Here is a 16,019-nt window from a genome sequence, read left to right on the forward strand (position 1 = left end):
CGACGAATGCGAAAGAAAGTGATTTTCTGCGGCGCCAGTGTGCAGCGTTCAGCCTCTGGAAAGGTTTAACTGAGGCTGAAGTTGTGGTCATGGAGGATTTACTCGCCAGAGAACTGGATAATAAAACCAAATGAACCAGCCCCGGGGGGGAAATGGCAAAGGGCTCCTACACCCTACTGAGCTTCAACACAATCCAGTTCTTTTCTCTCCCGATCTTACCTCACCCTCACGGTGGATCAAGTTTCACTGTTTCTCACACTTCACGCCAGCCCCTCACTTTGCCCTTATTTACTGATACATTTTAGTGATACTCAACGAGAAGGATGAAACAGCATGTAAAAGGTAAAAAAAAAAGCAAGAGAAGGCAGAGGGAAGACCAACAAGTCTGGCACATGATCAGGAGGCTGATATGAAGAGGAACCATGAATTAAATCCATGTGAGTCATACCTCATGACAGTGTCGCCACTGCCCTGTTTGTTTGAAAGTTGTGTTGGCAACATCTCTGCCTCGCCCTAAACGACCTAAAAAACAACACTGAGAGAAACAAGAACTGAACTTCACCTATAGCAATTATACGGCACATATACCTGCTTTCAAATGTGATTAAAAAAAAATCCACATCACGTGTGCATCCAGAGATTTTATTGTGTGAATGATAAGTGACATAGTCATAACAGATCATTTTTCTCCATGATAAAATAATCTGAACAGAAGGACAGAGGAGAAGCTTGAGTCTTTGAGTCACCGTTACACACAGCAGGAATCTGGGAACCACTACAGGACTTTATGTGACTCACAAATCTTGGGCAGCTGTCAGCTTATCGCTGCAGTCAGCCTCCTGCGGCCTTGAATGAACTTCACCTCCCTCCGTCGATTTCTTTGGTTTCCTTTCGTCCAGCTTCAGTGCAGAATGAGTCCTCTCGCACCGTTATATACAAGCCTGGACACATCTATTTGCATAGATGCATATTCATGCATATGCTTATGATTGTGTGCACCCTGACAGACACAGGAAGGAATGTGAATGTGCGCTTCATAAACAGACCCACTAATCTGCTTACATCCTCCCTTCCTCTCTTGTTCACTATCGCATTGATTCGTCCAACAACTCTTAAAGTCACCTAAAAGAGGCAATTTCTTTTAACTTTGATGGGAATCTATATTCCAGTTTTATGACCAGGACAGTGCGAGGGTGCGAGGGTCACACATCAGAGGTTAGCGAAATGTGTCGACTATGAGACATTTTCTCTGTGGGATGTCATGTCCATTTCTAGCACCAAGACATTTCACATGAAGACATAAAAGGAGCAGTGAGTAAGAACTGGTACACTGGAGAGTCACCTATACTCTCATTTCTCATGTGGTGACCAGATTAATTTCATTTAAGGAAGTAAAACCCTCTTAGAAGAGAAACTCTAGTGGAGAATGGACTGTCCCAGAATAAAAGTTATAGGAGCAAATGTCTGAGCTAGGAACCTTGCTTGGATGAATTTTTCAGGGATCACCAAATTTATTAGGATTCGTCCTCTGGGGACTTTGAAAGCCTGCAGCAAAGTTCCATTCAACCAATCCAATATGAAGATATTTCAGTCCAAACTTAAAACTGTTTGCGTATTGGTGATAAAAGAGGGGATAATAATTATCAGAGATGTCTCAGAGATATCTATGATGTTGTATACGATGCCCATTCTAGTTGACAAAGTGTAAAAACCTTTTTCACAACTGGGTAAGATTGGCTTAAGGCCCACAACAATGCTAGCAAAGTGTAAAAAAAACCACAAATGTCATGACAATCCCCCCTTAACAGAGATATTTCAGTGTGGATCAAAGTGTAGATTTGATGATGGTCCATGAGACACAGTGAGTTTATCACGTGACCACGTGGTGCCACTACTGTCCAGTTTCCTGGCCCCCGAAAAAAACATCCACTTCCACCTTCCAGTCACTAGAGGGCACCAGTCTCAAAGAACACAGACCTGTGCAGTGACAGGCCATTCGCTGTCTCCCCGCAGCGCCATAGTTTGAAGCCACGCCTTTGACCTTTTTGCTTGGAGTACATCTGCATTGAGTTTGTCTGGCACTTTGCTCTGTGCCTCGGCGCAGATTGCATTCATGTCTGTCAGGGAGGTTTTCTGTTTGAACAGGCACCACTTAGCGTAGCGGGAAGTGACTTTTATAACTGATATTTCTGATAGCTCTGAAGGCTCGGTTAGACTCTCCCGAACACTACGAAGTGCAACCTCAAGACCAACATTAAAACCTACCACTTCTCAAAATATATGCTTACAGGAAGATTTTTTCTTTCTTTTTTTCCAGTGTCCGCATTGCCTTGAGTTACATTTGGTATTGTTTATATGGTTCACAAAGAACTGCAGGCAACAAGTTGAGAAAAGCCATGTTGTAAATGTGAAGATGCATGCAGGAGTGATGACATCTTCTTCTGTTTTGGCCTTAACTCTGCTTAAACTAGTTCTTCACCATCATATATCCCACCCTGTTCTCACTGAACGTCGCAGTCCAATCTGTCAGTGCTTGTGAAATAGCTTTGTTTCTTATCTTTTTCTAATTGTCCTCTCATATCCCCCACTAACTAATCTTCTCTCCACCACACCCCTCGAACTTGTAGCATGTACGTGTGTCTCTCAGCACATTCCAGACTCGGTGTGTCATATTGCAGCTTCATACAAACCAAAACACCACTGGTCTCTTAAGAGACTAAAGGTCGGGGGGGGGATGATGACACAAAGGATGATGAATTATCTCATCTAGAGTAGAGCAGCCTCAATCATGGTACCCCATCAAATGTCAAATGAACGCAGCTCTGTTCAACAGAAAACGTTTTTGTCAGAGAGAGAGACTGAGTAAATGAAACAACAAGAACTGGCTGACTTGTACTTATATGGTTGCCTCCAAGTTTAGCACAGCAGCCCCATTGTGAAGAGTCACGTCACTGTTCGAGGCTAGCCAAGCAAAACATGCGTTTTGGATTGGTGGAAAAAGTACATGTTTTAAGATGTTCTTTCTACAACAACCCCCCCCCCCACCACCACCCCACGCCCCCCACCCCACCCCCACCCCACGCCCCCCACCCCACCCCCTATCTAACCACATTTAGTTTCCACACAACAGAGTACCTTGGGATTAGGGTCTTCTCATTGGCTGGTAAATAGGTGTAAAGTATTATTTTTTTCATGACAATATAAAACGTGGAAAACAAAAGAACTGGGGTGTGGTGAAAATGTTTATTTGAGGGAGCGGGGGGGGGGGGGGGGGGGGGGGGGGGGGGGGGGGGTATTCTGGTCCAATCCAGGCTTCAGCATCAAACTGCTCAGAAAAGATCATGAGTCACAAACCTGCCGGGCCACAACTGAATCATAACTTCCACTGTATGAGATGATTGTTGAGGTAAATGTTTTAAATGAAGCTGTCACAAAGTGATTTGTACTATCTATCTATCTGTCTATCTATCATCTATTATCTATCTGTCTATCTGTCTGTCTGCCTGTCTGTCTATCTGTCTATCTGTCTGTCTGTCTATCTGTCTGTCTGCCTGTCTGTCTGTCTGTTGGTGTCCAGAGGAAAATAAAAAAGACAAACTCTGTTTGCTCTTCACTCGACTGATATGGAAGGAATGTTCATCAATAATCCCAGTGTGTGTGTGTGTTTGTGTGTATTGCAGGTATGGTTCACTGATCATAGATCCAGGAAACTGCACCCTATAATTATGCAATACGCTCACTTTACATGCAGGTTTTTACTTTGAAGTTTTAGATCTTGTTAAAATCAATAACTTACTGTCAGTATTTGTATTTGTTATTCAGCGGGTAAAATTGGTTCTCCCACAATTATGAGACTTACAGTCGCTGCCAACAAACACGTAAAGACCATCCCACAGGGCAACCGCAATTTACTTTGCAATATGTCACGTCCATGAGAACTGTTGAAAAGGAGAAGAGAAGGTCATAAAATGATCAGCTTGTTCATTATACCCAAGGTCTGATTATATATTCTGGTGCCGTGTGTGCATGTGCAGTTTCTTTGTTTGTGTACGAGGATATAGACTGTTTGCAATGCAGTGTTTTGATTTTTTTGTGAATGCAAAACAGGCTGGGAGTGTATATCATTATAATGTGAAGCAATTTTATGTTTCAACCATGGGAAATGAAGTTTGACAAATATGTTGAGATGGACAAAACTCACAGTTTTCCTGTGTCTCTGCAGTAGTTTTATAGAAACTGGCACCGTCTATTATGTAATTCTTGATTTTTTTTCTCCCCCACTGTACTGTTAATGTGTACAATGATGCAATTTTCTTCCATGGCGCCCACCCCCTCTCCCCCCATCCTTCACTCCCCTGCCGAGGACACCAGCCAATTGCACCTCAGCAGGGTCCCTCCCCTCCTGTGATAAATAGCACAGAGGACCAGAGAGGGTCTATCTGCCTGACTGTCCTTCCTGTAGCAGTCTCTCCTCTCACACCACCTCAGTGCTACAGACTCCCTCTGCGACCATGTCTGTCAGAGCCTTGAAGACCACCACCTACTCCACCGCGTCGTCCTCTGCCAGGGGCCCAACCCAAGGCTTCAGCAGCCGCTCCTTCTCCGGCTATGGGGGTGCCAGGCAGAGCTACGCTGTCCGCAGCTCCTATGGGGGAGTGGGCAGCAGTGGGGCTGCTGTGGGTGCTGGGGGGTTTAAGGTGGCCGGTGGGTATGTTGCCGGGGGCTCTGCGCATAGAGGAGGTGGGGTAGAGTTTGGCTATGTGGGCTTCAGTGGAGGCATGGGAGGTGGCATGGCCCATGAGGTGGTGGCCCCCATCACGGCGGTGACTGTGAACAAGAGCCTGCTGGCACCGCTGAACCTGGAGATTGATCCCACCATCCAGGCCGTCCGCACGCAGGAGAAGGAGCAGATCAAGAGCTTGAACAACCGCTTTGCCACCTTCATTGACAAGGTCAGTCAACTTTGCCACTAGATGTGAAGTGACATTATTACAGCAGCAAATTGTCTTTTACAGTGTGTCATGAGAAAAACTTGAACAATAGCAACAATCAGCACATAGTGCATGCTGCTTTGTTGCCCTCTCTTTTCTGTACTCACCCATGACCGATGGGATAAAACGAATAAATCCAACACAGAGTAGCAAATAAGACAAGAACCTCAGAGGAAATGAGTTGACTGCGAGCCAAAATAGCTCAAGGTGAAATTGGTCCAAATTCACAATGGAGATCCTCTTGAGACAAGTACCTGTATGAACTACACAACTAACAATACGCAGTCATCTATAAGTCAAGCTCAGTGGTTGTGTGTAGGATACCGACTGTTCTGAGTAATGGTTTAGCCTCCTCATATATGTTGAGATCCTGGATCTCAGATTAGAGGATCAACCTGGATACAAAGTATATATACACACGGGCCACGGCTGAGATGAACAGCATTGCAATATTGCTTGAAGGGCTTCATCCACATGTGAGCAATAACCTGCACAAAAGTCTTTATGAAAGGAGTCAAAGTGACAGGTGGGATCCTCTATTCATGTCCTGAATCCATTCTTACATTCTGGTATTGCATTGCGTTACTTTAAAAATCTCATTGCCTGAATATTCACAGCATGGACAAACACTTGCAGAATAAAAAAAGAAAGAAGGAGTGGCAGGATGATGGCTTACCTGAGACAAGTTTGTTAAATACTCAGCAGTGAACATCACTACAGGCCGAAAAATAGCTGACAAGAACTATTAGTAATGTGAATAATACCCATTTCATCAGGCTTTGTTATAGTCAAGAAAGCCATTTCCTAAGAGCGTAAATCCTTTTCATGCACGATGTCAGAAACAGCTATCTTATCAGTGGAGAGACAGCAGCCAACACTGCTCTCTGAGATTGATTGGATTCTTTAGCTATCTGTCACCATAACTCATAAATGGATTCTATTGTTGAAGGATGCACCGAGCAGTGATGCAAGTTAACCTGTTAATCAATCACACTGAGGCTAATACTTCAAATCGTGACACAAAGCACTCCACCGCTCCCTGCATACATGACATTATATGACATGCACACACACAACTGCGTCTCTCTGGTCGTGTTTGCTGAGTGGTAGCAGGACCCCACCCCAGGGTCAGGGTGCTGAATAGAAAAGTTTTGAAAGGGGCGAACTGTGTCACTATAGGGAAACAGTGCCACTCTGTGTTGAAACACGGAAGTATGGGTCAGAATTCAGTGACCAGTAATTGATGAGGCGTTTAGAGGTTGTTGTAGGTCGGAGAAGCTCAGTTAGTCATTTTTCTCTTTGGATGATGTTCACGTGTTTCTTTGTCCATGTCCCTCAGCAAACAAATCAGAGCCATTCATGCTCGAAGAGTCACCCCTGCCCTCTCTTTACTTTCTTACTCGGTCAACCACATGTGTCCCAATGACCACCTCCTTCCTACACCACACAGTTTTGTATTTTGTTTCATCATGTGAAAATATGGAGTGGTATATTTTTTTCAGTATCATGTATCCTCTATTACATTGATTGTCATCCAACTTTGTCATCCGACATTTCCAAGTATGAAACTCGGACAACCTCATATTATCCATGCATCCATCCATCCATCATCTACCGCTTTATCCATTTAAGGGTCACGAGGGGGCTGGAGCCAATCCCAGCTGACATTGGGCGAGAGGCGGGGCACACCCTGGACAGGTCGCCAGCCTATCGCAGGGCCACATACAGAGACAAACAACCATTCACTCTCACATTCACACCTACGGTCAATTTAGAGTCTCCAATGAACCTAACCCCATTCTGCATGTCTTTGGACTGTGGGAGGAAGCCGGAAAACCCGGAGAGAACCCACGCATACACAGGGAGAACATGCAAACTCCACACAGAAAGGCCCTGGTTGGTTTGAACAGGGATTCAAACCCAGAACCTTCTTGCTGTGAGGCGAAAGTGCTAACCACTACGCCACCGTGCAGCCCCCCTCATATTATCAAATGAAGCAAATGTTCATAACTGCCTTTTTTGTCAACTCATCACACACTTTTCTCTCGGCAGGTCCGCTTCCTGGAGCAGCAGAACAAAATGCTGGAGACCAAGTGGAAGCTTCTGCAGGAACAGACCACATCTCACTCCAACGTCGATGCCATGTTCGAAGCTTACATTGCCAACCTGCGTAAGCAGCTGGACAACTTGGGTCACGAAAAAGTCAAACTGGAATCTGACCTGCATCACATGACGGGCCTGGTTGAGGACTTCAAGACCAAGTGAGTTGAGGTTGAGGTTGAATTGAGGTTGATCCGAACCAGACATCTTGGACAAGATAAATAGATGCATAAATAGATTAATACTTTATTGATCCTTTGGGAAGATCTAATTGTATGTGCAGTGATAGTGTAGGTAGTTTAGCAGCCACTGGGAGTATCCTGTCTATAGCCTGACTGATAGATTTAGACCAATACGACATAAATATTCAGGCTTTTAAAAATGTTAAACAATATATCAAAAAGCAGATACCTATTGCACTGATTTCTTTTAAAATTTGATCAAGATTTACAGTTTAAAACTTTTCAGTGCTCTCTGGTGGACAAAATATGTACTGGAGACACTTTATTTATTATCAGATATGTCTGCAATAAAGAAAATAACTCTAATCCATTCTTTGGTTTGAGTGAGAGTAGACGCCACACAAATGCAAAAATGTTCACCTTATACTGTATACAATGTATATTGTCTGTCTTATCTGAAATACCAAGACTTACATTCAAATCCATGGTCCTATCTATGGGGTTGATCATTGTTGCAATAATGTTCAAAAGACAAATTTAGGGACTAAAGTGTAAATAGAATGTTCTATTTTTCCAGGTATGAAGATGAGATCAACAAGCGCAATGAATGTGAGAACAACTTTGTCCTCATGAAGAAGGTCTGTTTGGGTTTTTGATCTTGAAAGTATTTAGATTGGCCTATGAGCACCACGAGCCCACACAATGGGTCAGGCCAGTGATTCTCTCTCAGTGCTGTCTTCTTCCTCGTAGGACACAGATGCCGCCTACATGATCAAAGTGGATCTGGAAGCCAAACTGGATGGGCTCTCTGACGAGATTGAGTTCTTGAGGCAGATCTACGATGCAGTAATGGCCTCACTTTACTTTTCAGTCTCACACTTGTGAATAACCGATTCACCTATGTGACATCTTAAAAAAACGGATATCTCCCATGTAATGTCTTTCCATGTCTGTTGATCCTCGATTCATGTTTTCCCGTGTAGGAAATCCATGAGCTGCAGGGCCAGATCAAGGACACATCCGTTGTGGTGGAGATGGACAACAGCCGCAACCTTGACATGGATGCCATTGTCGCTGAAGTGCGTGCCCAGTATGAAGATATTGCAAACCGCAGCAGAGCAGAAGCAGAGTCATGGTACCAGACTAAGGTGAGGCCAATACTACCACAATATACTACTTATTTTTAACTTAACTTCAAAAGTTTCACATTTTCAGAAACTAAAATCAGTCCGTCTGGTGATTGCGACTCACTATATGTTGTGAGGTTAAAACTAACATCAGCAACACCTGGTATGACATAAGACCGCCAAGGTTAAATAAAAGAGATACCCACATTATCACGATGCCTTTGGATGTGTAAGCCTGACTTGTCACTGTTTGTATCAGTACGCAGAAATGCAGCAGTCCGCCAGCAGATATGGTGACGACCTGAAGTCCACCAAGGCTGAGATGGCTGACATGAACCGCAGGATAATGAGGCTCCATTCTGAAATTGATATAGTTAAAGCACAGGTGAGGATCACAGATACCAGTTTTGCATATTGATTTGATAAAAGTTGTTGTATAGATTAAGAGGTCCGTGTCCTAATGAAGACGACAGGGTCAAGTGTTTTACGCCATACTCAACTTCACTTTTTTTCCTCCAACGCCACCCTTAGCGAAACAGTTTGGAAACTCAGATCGCAGAGGCCGAGGAGCGCGGTGAGCTGGCAGTGAAGGATGCCAAACTCCGCGTGAGAGCGCTGGAAGAAGCTCTCCAGAGAGCCAAGCAGGACATGGCCCTGCAAGTCCGCCAATACCAGGAACTGATGAACGTGAAGCTGGCCCTGGACATTGAGATCGCCACCTACAGGAAACTGCTGGAGGGAGAAGAGGACAGGTCAGATGTTCATGTGATAGCAAGTAGAGAAAACGGAATCCATTACTGAAATATTTTTTCTATATATCTCATGGTATTTTCGCTTGTTGTCTTTTTCTGTTTGTCTCTACAGGTTATTAACTGGAATCAAGACCAATATATCCAAACAGACATGTAGGTTCTTGTTCTAAGTGTTTGTGTTTGCCATACTACAGTATACGATCATAAAAAGCTATATAAAAGTGAGGACAGTAAAAGACAGTCACATTTGCAGGAACTCAACTCCACGTCCGAATCCAAGTCAGTTTTATTTCAATAGACCCAATTCATATGGAGCGTGTCCCATCAGCTCATAAGAAAAACTTCTCCAAAGCCTGTGCAGAAACAAAATGATACAACATATTGTGCACATAAAATGCATTTAAATGATAACTCTTTTGCCACCCTATTTCATGACACCACTTTTTATTTCCATGTTAGTCATGACCTTTTACTTCTGAATGTGCAGCTGTGAACTACAGTGCCTACGGCCTGGAGAGCTCCCGCACCCCGTCCTACGTCAGCGGCTCCTTTGGTGGAATCAGAGCAAGCAGCGGTTCAACAACTGCCCTCGAGGGAGCAGCCGTGAAGAGCACCACAGTCACCAAGACAGAAACCGTGGTGATCAAGGCCGAGGAGAAGAAGACAGAGGAGGGGAAGGAGGAGGAGAAGGAGGAGGAGAAGGAGAAGGAGAAGGAGAAGGAGAAGCAGGCAGCGACCGAGGAGCCAGCTGCTGTGGAGCAGAGGGAGGAGGAGAAGGTGGAGGCTGAAGCTGTGGCTGAGGAATGATGTGTTCAGGCTCATGGTTTCCAGTCTTGGATGTTAAGGAATAGTACACCAACATATGTTCATCACCCAGTTCTCAAACTGTTCATTCACCAAAGTGCCCTCACCAAATCCTGGGTGTGTTTCTACTGTAAGAGATGTCAACTCAACTTTCTGTCAGATATCCTGAATGAAGAGGTGTTTCTGTTCTGGATTCTGGAAACTTTAGTTCTGTATGTGTGTTTTAATCAGTTAAAATAAAGTAAAAAGAGTCACTGCCAGTGGTTTAGTGATCACGTCAATACACATGTTTAGACAACAGATGGCAGTGCTGTGCCTGTTTTCCTATGCTCCATATAAGCGCTGTCAGAACTTGAAATTTTACATTGAATCTTGGGAAAAAGAAACAATTGCTATGATACACTACTTAACTAAACATGCTGTATCCCTAAACAGTAGAGTTTAGATCACTCACGGTCGTCTTCATGACTACTAATTTTTTCAGTGTGCTACTGTTGGCAACACCTGGGCTCCTGTTGCTCAACAATAAATATTCTTCAAACTGCGATTTGCATTGGGGTCTGTTGCATTTTGTTGTCAAGTGGTAGATTGTGAATTCCAAAGTGTTTCAATTGCTTTGGCATTAAATTAGAGCATTAACAACAACAGCTTACTTTCGGCGAAAAACACTGAAAGAAAAATGTAAGGACACATTTAAAGACAATGTGAAAAGATGTTTATTCAGCCTGAAGAGGTTTTACTATCTAGTTATTCTAGTACACTGTGTCCTCACACATGAACACACAAAAAGACATTGTACTATTAGCACCTGAGAGAAGTGGACCTGAGAGAAATTATTCCACGCAATCAACTTTTTTCTCCGCAACAGCTGACAAGTCCCAGCCTGCCTCGGTCCAGATACGTGCTGCAGGAGTTTCACCTAAACGTGACATGATTTGAAGGTTATGCTTTCTTTAAAAAATGTCAGGAAATGGCAGCCTTTCATTGCTGAATGAAAAAAAAATGTGTTTAAAGGTCACACAAAGCACATACAAAACAAACGAATCCAACATATATTTTAATTCAAAAAGGTCAAGAATTGTAGTGAAGAGTGTGAGAGTGGTAAAATGCACTGGTGTAAAATGTGTGATTTATGGAGGAGTAGGTTATTTATCTCTTACAGTGAAAGCTTAAGGGGACTTTTCAGCCCTGGAGGAACAGGTTTGGACACGAAATTATGGGTGGCGATGCCGCACCCAAGGCCATACAAGCCCTCATGAAGTGAAAGACTTCCCACCCACCGTTCATTGATTTCAACACGTCTGCTGACACACACCTGGACATGATATAATAATGTCTGAGCACTTGGTGAGATGCCTGCATAAACATTATATTCCAGGGAACACATGAACTAAGAGTGAACGCCACAAACACCTCACACCTAGTCTTATCATGCTTTACTTTTCTGCGGTATGAGTCACCTGTGACTTACACTGACTTTGTTTTTAATGGATTAAAAATTACTATGAGGAAACAAAAAAATCCTTATTTACTCAAGTAAAATGTTCTAAACTTTGGGAAACACGCTCATTTGCTTTTGGAAAAAAATTGATGCCACTCTTGGATCTGTCTGTTATGGCCCTATGGCTGCAGGAGAGAATTAGCTTGGTGCAAAGAGCAGAAATGGGGAAACAGCTGGTCTTGCTCTGTCCAAAGTTAACATAATAACAGCACCTCACAAGCTCAGCAAACACATTCAAGACGCTTAAAGGACACAACTATCACAAATTGAAACAATTATTCTGAAAAATGACAGCATTATGCATGTATTAATGTGTCAGCGTTATTTTAATATTGCAGCAGCTGCACAAGCCCTGTCATGGTGCATCATATTTTCTGAGCTATCAGATGTTCTGTCTGTAAAACTACTACGGCAATCAGATAGATGCAGTGAGTCAAGGATCAAAATATTTAGTCTAAATCATATTACCATTATGTAAAGTGAAAGTTAAAGCATATTTATTTCATTTATTGCAGACTGTCCTGTCAAAAGACCATAGGTCGTACTGTGCAAGCATCTTATTACGAAACTTTGTCAAATTTGTGCAGCTTTTTGTTTGTTTAGCATGTTGTTAAGTGACTGCAACAATCAGGGCAGCACGGTGGTGTTGTGGTTAGCGCTGAAACCCCACAGCAACAAGCTTCTGGGTTCGCACCCCAGTTCGAACCCATCAGGGCCTTTCTGTGTGGAGTTTGCATGCTCTCCCTGTGTATGCGTGGGTTCTCTCCGGGTACTCTGGCTTCCTCCCACAGTCCAAAGACATGCAGAATGGGGTTAGGTTAGTTGGAGACTGTAAATTGAACATGGGTGTGAATGTGAAAGGTTGTGTGTCACTCTATGTTGGCCCTGCGATACGTTGGCGACCTGTCCAGGGTGTACCCCGCCTCTCGGCCAATGTTAGCTGGGATCAGCTCCAGCCCCCCTGCAACCCTGAATGGATTAAGTGGTATGGATAATGGAGATAATGGATAATGGACTGTAGCAATCATGATGGGAGCAAAGGACCAAGTCAGGCGACATGGTTGTGTCCCACTGCAGGGGTGGCATCCTTTGGAGGACTCGGACTCGGAGACTTCATCTACCTATAGACAGAGTAGAATGCGAAGGCCGAACAGAATTGAGACAGACTGGTCTTTGTGGGATTTCTTATTTCCAGCTCGTCTCACCCTTATCATTGCATGGTTAGCTACTGTGAGCGGCTGCAGGTTCTGCAGCTCAGACACTGGCATACCTAGCTCAAGAGCTTTGTCACCGGCGCACAATGAATCCTGGGATAGGTTGGGAAGGACACGTTTGTTGGCTGCGTTTGAAGGAGCCTTGGAAATAGGAGAGTCTAGTTGCACTACTGTGATGCAATCGGTCTTCAAATGTTGTGCATTGTTGGAGCTGATGGTTTGCCCTGCTGTGGAATCTTCTCCGACTGCTTCAGCTACGGAGACGTACTGCCACACAGGCATATCCATGCTGCTGCAGCTGCTGGTGCGTCTGCTCATAGGTCTGCTGGTTGAAGTAGATGCAGCCTGCCCGCTAGATCCAGAATCTAAATTAAGTGATTATAAGCCATCCATGCATTCCTTCACCGAAACATTGCATCACTAACAGTTGTCCAATTTGCGGGCTCTGTGCAGTATTGCTGAACATATCTAATGCGCCCCGTTCTTGCTGTAACAAGAGTAGTATTGACAATGCTGCAGGCCACTGTGCTGAAAACCTGACATAAGCTCATGTTGATGATATGTTTGCTGTTGCACCCTTGACAAAGCTCTTGACCGATCTTAAACTCGTGAGAGCTGGATCCAAAATAAGTAAATCATTTCCCACAACCAATCACAGAAAAACAAAGTTTGTACTATTTCAAATGCAAAATTAATGCCTTCTTATTATTTCATTTGAAATACTTTGAATATCATTTGCCTCTGTGAAGCACTTTGAATGTCTTGGGTTTAAAGAAAAAACACAATATATTTTTTCCAGGTATCTTAGTGCATAGAGCGAGGCAATGTTGAAAAGTGTAAAACAGGAAATGGCTGCATTCCTGTGATTGACTGATGGGGAATCCATGTTCACTCCCACTCCACACATTGAACCAGGTTTAAAGCATGTTGTGTTGTCAGTTTTAACGTTGTGTAATTTAATGTATACAATACGTCTCTGTCTACAACAGTAGGTTTGAACTCCCCAGGGCCTGTCGGCAGAGTAAATATGTACACACCTCAATGAGAAAGGAAAATCTAGTTGTCTGGTTGCTCTGCCCCAGTCATCCACCTGCAGGCAAATGCTATAACACTGCACTGTAGAAGTCCTGGTATGTGTGTGTGTGTGTGTGTGTGTGTGTGTGTGTGTGTCTTTGATAGAAGTTTTTTTAATCAGAACCCTCTCATTCATCTTCAGCATTATTTTAACTGTGCTTCTGGATGTCCATGTAACATGGTGGTGCAGGCTCGTATGGCAGCTGCTGTAGCTCTTGTAATAGGAACAAGCCAACAACACACAGACATAGTGTAACACCTCACAGGGGCCCACGGGCACCTGAGTTGGCATTGAGTCACTCTATGAGCTCCCTCAAAAGAAATCGTTTTTTTCAATGAGACATCAAGAAATAGTTTGACGCAATCTTTGGCATTGCTACCAGGTGGTTCAACTGAACGGTTCCAACAGTGTACAATAACAAAGTAACGTAAGGGAAACCCACCTAACTATAAAGCGAGGAATCTCCGTCTGAGTGTGTCTCGCAGATCTCGAGAACGGTTCATCCTATCGGCTTCCCACTTCACCCGCGGAAGTGTAGTGTTGAATTCGGTGCGGACACATGTGGACACATGATAGGTTCAATATTGATAAACTTTAAATAATCAGGCCAACAGCGCTCTGCCTTCTCTGCAGAGGTGAGGGCGGGGCAGCGAGACTGCAGACCAAGTTGAACATGTCTCCTCTTCTCTTTCTCACCCACAACAGTTCACTTCAAAGTTCCAAACGTGTATGAACTATAACCTCTTTTTTTTTTGCCACCAAATGCTCAACTCTAATCGCTCTGGTTATGTCATATTACGCAACTCATATGGCCATGACTGGCATTGCTCAATGACACAACCATTCCATGGCACGGAACCTAATAAGCCACAGAATCAAGTGCTTTGTACGAACTCTTCTTGAAAAGGCTAAAAGCAGCAATACTACGAGACAAAAACTTGGCACTGCACGCACTAGTCTACACCTAAAGCAACGCTGACACGTTGACTCACTTGCGTTTGTCGTCTCTCCAGGTTTTCAAGACATCATGTAAACTGTCAGATTTAATAGCGTTTGAACACCACAACGACTCTATAGTTAATCTCTACATCAACTTGCCTCATCCAGGATTTGTCTGTACAGGACTTGATATATTAATGGTACGGACAAGACTGACAACTGCTTTTACACCTTGCAAAGAAACGAAGACATGCTCTCTCAACCTGACAAAGGGGTCGGAATTCCTCTGACGGCTTGGAGCGGAGGAAACTGACTCGGATTAAATTCAGTAGAAAAGGAAGAATATTTATCATTCTGAATGCCTGGAACAAGTGTGCCCATGTTCTTTTATCAAAACTAACAACTAAGGGTCCACTGCAGGAAAATCTCATATAAAAAGGAAAGAACATGAAATCTGTCCGATCACTAATACACAACAATTTAAAAAAATGTGATGTGTTTGAAAAGCATTGAAGAAAAGAAGCTTCGTCAGAGTTGGACTGATACCAGAGCTGTTGTAGTATGCACTGATTGTGCAGATGTACCTGATAAAGGGGCCAGTGAGTCTAAGTCCAAATCAATCATCAGATTCACAGGCTGAGAGGAAGCATCTGGTTTGGCATTAAAGATTCTTTATGTTGAAACAGCACCACGCCAACAGGTGGGCTGCGTCTTCCTTCAAAATGAGACATACGATCCATGTACTGAGTCTACACTGTAAATACTAACATTGGGTTTAATAAGAAATATTAAAGTGTACCTCACTCAGTTATTATCAACCTGTTCTAAACAGTCAGTTTAAACAAGGCTTCTTTACTTGGTATGCTCCAGTTGGATTCACTTAGAAGAACCAAGTCCTTAGAAAGAGTGCCTTTTTCTGTGTAACTAATTACATTCACTCTCATGCTAAAGTAGCCGATATTTCATTACATTACATATCATTACAGCTTAAAGGGGCAGTAAGTGATTCTAAAGCAAAACCGAAGAACGTCTTTTTGCCCCATTTTTAAAACGTTACCTAAACAAAAAGAAATCTGTTCAATTGTACAGTGAAGGACCTATTTATTCACTGCTCCAGTTTAGGTAAGCATTTAAAAATGTGGCGAAAAAGACGTTTTTCGGTGGTCCCCTCTGGAACAGTGGAACTCAGGTTTAATAAGTAACTCTTACAACCCCACTTCAAAATCACTGAACTATCCCTTTAAGAGATATGCTGGCGGGCTTGCATTTAAAAAAAAAAATGAAGCCAACGTATTTGATTATACAGTGTAGGGTAGTGTAGTACAGTAGTGTAG

At 43.4% G+C, this 16,019-nt stretch overlaps 1 protein-coding gene across 1 annotated transcript; it reads left to right on the top strand.

The window, feature by feature from the left end:
• Nucleotides 1–4,425: 4,425 nt before the first annotated feature.
• Nucleotides 4,426–10,503, top strand: LOC118309973 (keratin, type II cytoskeletal 8-like). Its single transcript, XM_035632665.2, has 9 exons — nucleotides 4,426–4,952; nucleotides 7,044–7,252; nucleotides 7,851–7,911; nucleotides 8,024–8,119; nucleotides 8,257–8,421; nucleotides 8,660–8,785; nucleotides 8,932–9,152; nucleotides 9,265–9,305; nucleotides 9,640–10,503. Exons 1-9 carry the CDS (start codon nucleotides 4,512–4,514, stop codon nucleotides 9,957–9,959), a joined length of 1,680 nt encoding a protein of 559 aa, XP_035488558.2. The 5' UTR covers nucleotides 4,426–4,511; the 3' UTR covers nucleotides 9,960–10,503.
• The last annotated feature ends 5,516 nt before the right edge of the window (nucleotides 10,504–16,019 follow it).

The sequence above is a fragment of the Scophthalmus maximus genome, chromosome 6, assembly GCF_022379125.1.
Source record: "Scophthalmus maximus strain ysfricsl-2021 chromosome 6, ASM2237912v1, whole genome shotgun sequence".
Lineage (NCBI taxonomy): Eukaryota > Metazoa > Chordata > Actinopteri > Pleuronectiformes > Scophthalmidae > Scophthalmus > Scophthalmus maximus.